The following is a 10,577-nucleotide window of genomic DNA, read 5'->3' as shown; positions in this document are numbered from 1 at the left end:
ACTTTTGATGGTCTGTGCTCAATATTTACACATGATTTATTTTACAGGTTACAAAACAATATTAATGTTCCATTAATATTAAGCGCCATAAACCATTTCTCAGACTTCAGGTGTGTTTTTTTATGTTGTTTTTTACACAATTTAATTTTCATGTGCACTTAAGTTAAAGAAGGATACAAAACTTTAGTGCAAATAGCAAAAAGCAAAAAAACCCACATTTTTTTCAATTTTGCAAAAATAAGTGTTGAAGATCTGACTACAAAAATCAATTTAACGAGTCCTTATTGGCATTAACAGCATCCCTTATTAGTCTTCATTGTCATCAAAAGCAAGCTTATTAACTGCTCTGGAGCTGTGCCTGATTATAAAGTCCTTTAATTTGTCTTTGTTCACAGCACCAATCACATTTGATGAAATTTTCTTGAAAGGATTCATTTGTCTACCCTTCTGATAGTTGAAAGGCCTTATTTTTCGAATTGCATCCCCTAATCTTGAAATATCTTCTGATATTGACTTTCTGGAGTGTCTATCTTTATGTGTCTTGCTTCCTTCTAGTCCATTTACCATTGCACTGATTACAGGTGCTGCCTTCGATATTCTTAGCATAGCTTTATCACTTTTTCCGGCTCCAAGTCCTCTAATTACGTGTTTGACAAGACGAATATTATTCTCCTGTTCCATGTCTGCTTGTTTGTTTTTTCCTGGTCGGCCTTTTCTGTTGACCAACAATCCCAGTTTCACTCTAGCACTTTCAAAGTCTGACAACAGGCATTCCGTTTTAGTAAGGAAGTTGACACACTCAATAGCATACTTTGATTTGTAGGATGACAATCCTACAAACAGTGGAATGAATCGTTTCATAAGAATTGTAATCATGTCTATATCACCTGATTTTATTGCATCATTGAACATGATAAAATCCATTGCAACTCTGACAATCCCAAGGCTGTATGAAAACACACCATCTTCTGCTTCGTCAGTTTTACAATCTTCAGGCACTCTTATGCGGACAGCTTCACCTGAAAGCCAAACAAAATTATTTTTACAATAGAAAAGCTGTCATCGTAAACAAATAACTTAAAGATACAATTAGTTGTAATTTACCTCTGACTGATTAGACTGATATATGTTAAAAAAGCGAGTTTCCAATTAAAGGTTACACATACCAGGAAATAATATAATATTTTTGATAAAAAAAACAAAGAAAAATCAAGACGAGGCATTCAGTAAATGCACATGATCTGGATTGGATGTTTATTAGTGAGTTTTGTGAAACAAAGCCCAAATAAGGTCAAGGTCAAATATGGGTTTGAATTAAGAATTTATATTTAATTACCATTTATTATAAGATCAATGGTTTTCCCGACATCTTTTGAAGGCACCGTAACACAGTACAAATGGCCACTGCGCCGAAGGTATATTTTAGCATCTTTTGGAGCAGAGTATGGGCAGAACAGTGTATCCACCACTTTGGTCACTTGCTCCTGTAACCACTGCTTCTTCCCTTTGGTATTAGAAGTCTTCACTTCTTCCGGAACCAGAGACCCCAAGTCTGTCTTGCAATCAGCCCCCCATCTTTCACAAGCTAACTCTATCACAAGAGCTCTGAAAAGATGTAAAATAATTAACAAACAATAAAATAAAAGCTACAATGACAGGGCCTAAGACATTACTGTTAATTGTATTACTCTGAGCCATCACCAACTCTAACAACCCTGTGTTAGCCCTTATACTAAATGATGAAACCACTGTGTCAACATTTATTATGTTGAATCGCTGGTAATAGCAAATGGCAAACAACTACAGTCATGCATAACACTGAAGTGCCAATTTTCTATGTAAATCTCTTAATAGGCATTCAAAATATATTTCTATAATTTTGCTCAAGCAAGAACCAACACAGTTAACGGATTTTATGATGATAATGTTAATTTATAATGACAGCATATAAGTGTACAAACCTAGTGACAGTAATGAGGAAGTCTTTGTGTGATTCATATCCATTAGCCTTAACTTGACCATTAACGTTTGTTCTATGAAGAATTGCTCTGTACTGGGCAAGTGATCCCTCTTCACGAGCTGTTTCTGGTATGTAGAAGGTTTTGATGATTTTCTGAAAATACATAACACACATTTTGTTTCATATCAGGGGACAGCAGTTTCGACAAGACTTCAGCAGAATAGGTTCTGATCTCTTGGCAAGGTTTACTAACATTCCTGTTCTCGTGTTCACTGCTACAGCTTCACCAGATGCTCAAAAGAAGATATGCGCAAGTCTTCAACTTAAAACTCCAAAGATAATAGCAATGAATCCTGATAGACCAAACATTAAATATATTAAAACTGAACGACCGTCTTCTTCAAACACACAAGACCATCTGGATGAGATCCTTACTCCTATGGCTGAACAGCTTATCAAAGAAAAACATCAATATCAACTTACTATCATGTACACGGACACATATGTAATAAGCTATGTCTATGCTTTCTTTGAGAAAAAAATGGGTGACCTTCAGTATGTGGGAGATGCCGTGCCGGAGAACAGACTTTTTGCTCAGTACCACCAAACATATACAGAAAAAATGAAACGACACATAGTCAAAGAGCTATGCAAAGAAAATTCGAAGATCAGACTCATATTTGCAACTGTAGCCCTTGGAATGGGACTAAATGCACCAAATATCAGAACTGTTATTCATTACAAGCCACCAACTTCCATCGAAAAGTACTTCCAGGAAACTGGCCGGGCCGGAAGGGATGGATTACCAAGTACGGCAGTTATGTATTATAACAATACTGACATACGAAAAAAATCGACCAGGAATAGAGCGGCAAATGATACAATATTGCAAGAACAGTTCAAAATGCATGAGACTATTAATGCTGGAATGTTTTGGATATTCAAAAAGTGAAAATATTGATAACAACTTGTGTTGTAGCATTTGTGATAAGAATCTTCAAACAACAGTTGACTAATACAAAACAAGAATTAGCCTATATGAAAACTGTCACTATAGAGATACCATTCACATACCTCTAACAAGTCTTGCTGAACATGAAATAGTTCTTCGATGACTGGAGACAACTGGTCAAACCTCTCTGTTCGACTGTGAGTACCAGATCTCAGAACGCGTGCCGAATCAAATGTTACCCGTGTCAGCTGATCACCACCCAGGGGAATACTGGCCATGTTGTTAAACTCATCACCTGAAAATAACCAAAACAAATAATTAATTGTTGCATTTTATTTGTTTCATAAAAATACTAATTTGTTTCAATGCACATTCTTGTAGTATTTTTAGTTGTTTATGTTTTCTTTACCGATATACAATATATTTGGTATGCCTGATGTTTAGGACACTGTGATTAAAGAATTTAAGTGTTATGTGCGTATTTTTCCGAATAATAGAGACACTTATAAATGGAGAAGACAATTAACTTTTTTCCTTGTTTTCGCTCTGTTATTGTATTCATAAATGAAAACTTTGAGCTTTATGTATATAAAACAAAAATGCTTAATATGGTGTTTGTGAAACAGAAAGCCAGTAAAACATTTTCATTAGTATTAGCAATAATAAATACCATTTCTGACACCAATATTTTTGTAGAATGGGAATAGTGTATAACATAATGATGTATATTGTAACTGAAAAGAGTTTCAAACAGTTTATCAAGCAACTAAACTGTAATATGTTGCAACATATTAGGGAAAGATCTAGGATCCGATATGGTACAGGGTGCTGCATAAAAGGAGCAGGGTGGAAATTTGGACCAAAAATTTTCTTTTAGTTTGCTATATCCAGGGTACTCATTAGTCAAATGCATGTGATCAAGGGTTTAAAGCACATCTGCTGCATTTTTCATTAAATATTTGGGAAAATTAAATATTTTCATAATTTTTTGTTGGCCAGAACAGAGGGGCAGGAGGGAAGAACAAAAAAGGAGCAGGTTGCAGCACCCTCCTGTTTTACTTTAGATCTTTCCCTAGACATACATTGTATATAACTAAAGCAAAGCAAAAGTGTGGCCGTAACACATGCTTATTACGTCATATTTTACTAGTACGCGAAGCAGGAAAGTGTAAACATCGTTGAAAATTTTAAAAATCCATGTAAAGTATCTTATTTTTCAATTGACTTTAATGAAATAAAGACGAGACTTTTGAGCCGACACAAAAACCCCATAAAAACACAAACTGAAATTGATAAAAACGGACTATGTAAATATTTCAACAAAAGCATGACACGTTGTGCACATTTTCCTTCTTTCTGGGGGAATTTGTTTTCAAATTAGGGAAAAAATAAACCTTTGGGGTCAAATTTTCGGCCTCAAAAATATGCCCTGTAAAGAATATGGAAAAACAACAATAACATGAACTTGGAAACTGTGGTCTAACTCAAACTAAATACCTCTCCCAGCAGATGTATATAATGACTCTATGGTTCCTAATATAGTGTCCATTATCTGAACACAATTAGGTAATGACTTTGGGTCTTTCATGATCACCTAATTAAAAAAAATCCATGTAGCTTAGTTCTTAACTATTTACTAGTATATATATATATATATATATATATATATATATATATATATATATATATTCTTTAGGAAAATATCTAGGACCACTTAAGTTATACAGGGTGCTGCTTAAGTGTTAAACTTTTAGTAAACACTTATTATTAGTAAATTCATTTGCATAAAAAGACAATACTGTGTATTTTGGTGATTAGTTAACATGGCAACATAATTGGTGTATTTTTAACATGTCCATTATTCTGTTGCTACTTGATTATATTGTTAACAGGTATTTGATTAAAAGAATATTCCTATTTTAAAACAATTTTGCTTGTTGTTTGAATAATGTTTTAAGTGTGTTTTATTCTAGAAAGTGACCATTTTTCCTACCAAAAAGCTGTAGAGTTGGTCATTTTTGCAAACTACAATGTTTACAGAATCTCAATTAACCAAAAAGTCAAAATGTGATTTTTGACCACAAGACTGATTTTCCCAGCTGCGGTCACATATAATGAAGTTAATTGTCAAAATGTACAAAATTTTCATTTAGCCAATTCCATTATTCATTAAATCATATTTATTTGTCCTACTTACAAACATTGGATGAACTTGTGATGGTCTATCAACCACTTGTCTGTATTTATGGTCCACAAGACGAGGTGTTGCCGTAGAAAACATGGACAATGGCTGTATTTCTTCTACCAGTATCCGCATGACAAGCTGAGTACATCTTTTCCTACAAATAAAGAAAATCAAAGCGCTGAAGGCACTGAATTTGTTCGGCATTGCTGTTGTATAATCTTAGACGCAACTCAGTTTTCAAAATTATGTTATAGCTTTTTATATCGCAAGTTTAAAATGACCACAACCCATTCAAATTTATAAAGAGCTTGTCTTAAAGCACTGGTCAAGATGTGGGTTTTTTTCAAATCATTAATAAAAAGCTTTAAGCTTCATTTTAGGAAAACAGGGCTTAATGCATATGCATTAATTGTCATCCCAGTACCAGAAACTCTCTTTAAACAAAAAACACCACAATATCAGAAAGTGTCGTCCTCGATTAGCCTGTGCACATTGCAAAGGCTAATCTGTGTGCACAGGCTAATCTTTTATGACATGCATTAAGCCCCGTTTTCCTTGAAAGCAGCCAATATGTACAGATTTCAATGACAAACACTAGACTGGCCAATGTTGTCTTACAAGCTGTTAAATACTTTTGAATACATACACACTTTGTAGTGTACCAGTGGAGACTATAAACAGGCAGATGCGGTGGATAGGCTAGGATCGTCAGCTTAATTTTACTGCAGTTATCCATACAGGTAGTGGTAACGGTTCCTAGCGTACTAAATGCAGACTGACTTGAAAAATTGTCTCTACATTATTTGTGAGCTAACACTCACATATAAAAAATGAACATTACCTTATGTAAGTATCTGAATTGAAAATGTATTGCTGGATTACAAACAGAAAGGTTGCAATTCAATTAACATGGTTAACTGTTTCTTATTGTTCTTTTCTTCACTCACATGTTGTATTTGCGCTACTTTCAATCAAGTTGAGAAAATAAATGAATACCTTAATGCTTCATGTTCGTTTGAAGACAAAAAGAAGATGGTAGGGTCAGGTCCTTGGGCAGTTATCTGTTTCGGTTGTGTGCTCAGTCCTTGAAGATCTCTTGGGTCAAATCTGTCGATAAGGATCGACCAATGAGTGTAGTGAAAATCTCTGTTTCCACTACCAAGCCTGACCTGTGGAAAATAAATTCATATTGCTCCTGTTGAATGTACAGACTCTATCTGTTTTAATTGTTGTTTTCTCATTTTTTTATCAAAATTATTCTTATATATTAAATATATATTTATATATTAAATATTGTTAAAGTGCAACAAATAGTAAAACATTGATAAAATTATACAGCTTAATTAAAGTTACAAACATATTAACTTCCTAACCTGATAAGCTTTTATGTGCCCGTCAATGTTATCAACTGTGATTTTGATGGTTTTCCCAATAGCCAAAGCAGAAACTACATCCCGACCATTTATTTGTCCAAGGTCATCCAACATTGGCAGCTTGCTTTTTGTAGGTATTGACATTCCCAGGTTGTGTAAAAACTCCATGAGCTGGAAATGAAATTTGAAATCTCAAGCAATGTTTGATATTTAACAACACTTAAAGCTGCACTCCATAAACTCTAAATCAATATGTTTGACATTGGCATAGGTTGCTTTGAACATAAATGATTTTTATTCAAACTAAAACTAATTTGTATTAACCAAAAAATGTATGTTTGAAAGTTCTAGGGTACATGTATGACTAATTGTACATATATGTCCGTTTTAAATTGGTAAGAGAAGAAATAGAAACCTTATCTACAATGTAGACTAGTAGTTTAATATATATATATTTATATAAAAAAGCCATCTATGGAGCGTGACTTTAAACTACAGATACATCACAGGCATTCATGATAACCATTGATTGAATCTTCATGCACATTACAATTATGTTTTAATACCGTCATTATGTGCACATTTTTGTATGAAATTATAACAGACATTTAAAAAAAGTTCACACAATAGTGTGAGCTGTTACAGCAAAATGGAAAGAACATGACTGCACATAAAATACATTGTTAAATATGATATAAATTTATAATAAAGTACACATACATAATCCAGAATGTAAATGCCAACCATTCCACAGGCTTATAAACTAACATTTTGAATCCATTAGCCCAACATTTTTCTTTTAATCTGTTTGTGTAGTGGATATAGGAGTTATCTCTGAAATTTTACTAGCCCATCACACATTTTAGGGGCCATGGCTAATTTGGGCTAAAGCTAATTTATATCCCTGTTACAGTTTATGTTTTAAGGCCAGAATAAACATACTTACTCCATTCCCTGCATTATATCTTATACATGATGCAGCAACAGCTTTTTGAAAGGCAATCATGTGGTTGTTCCGTAAGTACATGCCAAGTGCATACATAGCTGCTATACCATGTTTTTTCTCTGGAACTGCAAGATCCATTGGGCAAGACAGGGTTATCAGAAACTGCAACACCTTCGGACATTTCAAGTGCATTTCTTTTACAATGTCACTGAAAAAGGTTTCAGGTTCTAGTTCTGACACCTTTGTCCTTAAAACACTTTTGTCTTTTGTTCCACAGATCCTGTTTAGTTCTCCAGATAGTCGTTGCAATAAACATAGATATAGTCTTTCATTTACAGAAGGGAGATCAAGAAGTTTTTCCAAAACAGTATTAACACTTACAGTGTCTTTTGATGATTGTTCAAATATTGTTATGACACTTTTCTTTTCGTTAACAGTAATTTCAGGAGGCATCAGTATTTTCTTCTTATGAAAACTGTATGGATTATTAAGATCTACATTTTGATTTACGGTTGTTGAATACAAATGGTCAAGGCTTTGTGTTTTTGTTTTGCTTGGTATACCAGAGTATGAATGATCAATGCTGCCTGATTTTGGACTAATAACTGAATCAATACATCTTGATGGAGATGGAGATGGCATCTTAAAAAGTGCCCTTGAACTTTTTCTAGATTTTACTGGTACAGTTGTGTCCTTGAACTTCTTAACTACTGGAGAAACAGAATGCATAATTAATCTCTTTGTTCTATCCTCACTCTTCTTTAGTTCTTTCATGTTCATTTGTAAATTCAACTTCATTTCTGATAGTTTGTCCAATATTTTCAAACATGTGTCACAAACCAACAGATTCTCATGTCCTACTTTCACAAGGTCTTCAATATTGCAGCCCAGACATTCAAACTGTTTTTTCAGTAGTATGGATCGCATAGCTACATTTCTTAAGTTTTTTTAAATGTCCTTGAGATGAACGATTACAGGTTAGACAGGCCCTCACTGACTTTACTGGAGTTGCTGTTTCCATGGCTACAAAAGACAATAACATAGTATTAACAAAATCTGAGCATGACCTTTTCACAGGCTTGTGGTCTTCAAACTGGATATTAACCACCGCATGCCAAATCAAGTTTGTTAGATAAACTATATACAAATGATGTTTAAGCATACACTTAATACAGCATAGTTAAAGCAGGGCTTTTTCATGCTGATTTTATAGCCGTTATTCAGTCATATTCCCAATGGCAAAACATACCTTTTTTCCAAAATCCACTAAAAACATTCCCAATGGTGAATGGATAGTTTCAGTTTTCAAAGTATAGAAATAAAAAGATTTTCAGTGTAGAAAAAGGACTGGTAGGTTGAAAGAACCATTTTTCTGATAGGTTTTCAGTTTCTATTTTATAACAATTAACTTAGAAATTTTACTAATAATATTTACCCAATTTAGGGTGAATTGACACTTCAATTCCCAATTTCAAGGGTATGGGTCATGTTCCCAAAGTAGGGTATACCTAAGGTAAAGGAATAAATCAACAAAGTTTAAGCAAGAAAGCTTTTGTATTATGCTTACAGGGGGATAAATGCAGCAAAAAGTTAACTGGAACTGATTGAATTAGTTATGTTTTGAAATGTGAATATGGATATAGGAGGCTTTATAATTTTCAAATAAACTTTTTGCTGATTGATAACAAATGCCATGACAATGTTTTGAAATACTAATTATATTATTATTATGTAAATGATTTTTAATAATTCTCTAAAGGGTGAACTTTAATTGGCTATTTTTGACAAATAAATTTTACCCTTTATTTTTACATCTTCTCACATTAACACTAAATCCCGAAAGAATTATCGTGGTAAAAAAATTCAAAGTTTTTTGCGGGGTTATTCTAACCTGGTGGACTGACTGTACAATATCATACCACTTTCGGAGACTTACATGTAGTACCACATAAGAATATGTGTTCAAACCTATGAAAATGTGTAAATGCTTTAGTTTAGAATAAAGGTGTGATATACATGTTGAGCAATATAGCAACTCATTTTGCTGTAATAAATTATTTTACAATCTGAGAAAATATTTACTAGTACATGGGAAAACATCTTCAATCAGCATTAATGTGAAAATACTGAGCAAAGGCCTGGGATTGAACCCAGGACCTCCAGAGTGGTAGTCAGACACTTTAACCACGGCGCTAAAGATCTATCCCAACAACAAGGCTGTTGGAAGTGACCTTATTTCACTACACTCCTCCCCCTTTTTAATGTTTCAAGGCCCAGATTCGCCCGCTACAGCATGTCTTGCATCCGCATGGCCCTCCCAGACACCATTGAACAGCTCAGACCCATTCCCGCATTCACAGTTCTTTTTTGCCTCGTCGCCATTAATGTGAAAATACTGAGCTCAGGCCGGGGATTGAACCCACGACCTCCAGAGTGGTAGTCAGACACTCAAGAGCTAGCCCAACAGCAAGGCTGTTGGAAGTGACCTTATTTCACTACAGCTTTAATGTGTGTGGTTCATTGTTGTAAAATACTATATAACATTACTATGACATTGACACCGACAGTTAATGTAATATATCAAATAGCTTTTTATTGGTGATTTATCGTATTTCATCTAATTAAACTTACAGCCAAACAATGTATGCAACAATAAATAATACGGGCAAAAGCCCGCGAAGCGGGCGTTGACCGTTCATACATATGGGAATTTAGACATAAAATTACATAAGAATACTACATATGGATACGTCTCAAAAAAATTTGCCACGCGACATATATTTTCGCGATGCTATTTATGGCCTTGAACAAATCAAAAACACTTTGACATATGCTAAATCACATGTAAATACATACCTCAGGAAAAGTTATATCAATGACATAATAATTGTGTAGCGAATCGCACTAAATATTCTCGCATTATTTGTTTTTCTTCGCAACCGTTCCAGAATTAAGTCATTACTCAATTATCTCCCCTGAATGCTCTTCTTCAGTGAGTATGAGCCGAAGACTGGTTCACTACATATAGTTACAGTCTTTACCCAACACAATTTAAGTGAACATAACCCGTCTTAAATATATTGCCGAATCTTAGATTTCTGTCGAATTTATTTGCTTTGATCTTTTCGATATCTTATTGTTATTATTATCCTGACAAATCA

General features: G+C 34.0%; 1 protein-coding gene across 1 annotated transcript; it reads right to left on the bottom strand.

Annotated features, from left to right (window-relative positions):
* Positions 1–306: 306 nt before the first annotated feature.
* Positions 307–8,725, bottom strand: LOC127865916 (uncharacterized). Its single transcript, XM_052406003.1, has 9 exons — positions 7,417–8,725; positions 6,471–6,641; positions 6,094–6,266; positions 5,110–5,251; positions 4,410–4,506; positions 3,035–3,207; positions 1,962–2,113; positions 1,337–1,605; positions 307–1,019 (listed from the first exon to the last, which is right to left on the bottom strand). The coding sequence occupies exons 1-9, from the start codon at positions 8,341–8,343 to the stop codon at positions 307–309; spliced, it is 2,817 nt and encodes a 938-aa protein (XP_052261963.1). The 5' UTR covers positions 8,344–8,725.
* Between the last annotated feature and the right edge of the window lie 1,852 nt (positions 8,726–10,577).

The sequence above is a fragment of the Dreissena polymorpha genome, chromosome 1 (genome assembly GCF_020536995.1).
Source record: "Dreissena polymorpha isolate Duluth1 chromosome 1, UMN_Dpol_1.0, whole genome shotgun sequence".
In the NCBI taxonomy this organism is placed as follows: domain Eukaryota; kingdom Metazoa; phylum Mollusca; class Bivalvia; order Myida; family Dreissenidae; genus Dreissena; species Dreissena polymorpha.
This window is presented reverse-complemented; position numbering and strand designations above follow the sequence as displayed.

Coding starts and splice junctions, on each gene's coding strand:
- LOC127865916 (XM_052406003.1), bottom strand. CDS start 8,343: ATGCGATCCATACTACTGAAAAAACAGTTTGAATGTCTGGGCTGCAAT. Junction 6,642..7,416: donor GATATAATGCAGGGAATGGA/GTAAGTATGTTT, acceptor TTTCATTTCCAG/CTCATGGAGTTTTTACACAA. Junction 6,267..6,470: donor GGCACATAAAAGCTTATCAG/GTTAGGAAGTTA, acceptor TATTTTCCACAG/GTCAGGCTTGGTAGTGGAAA.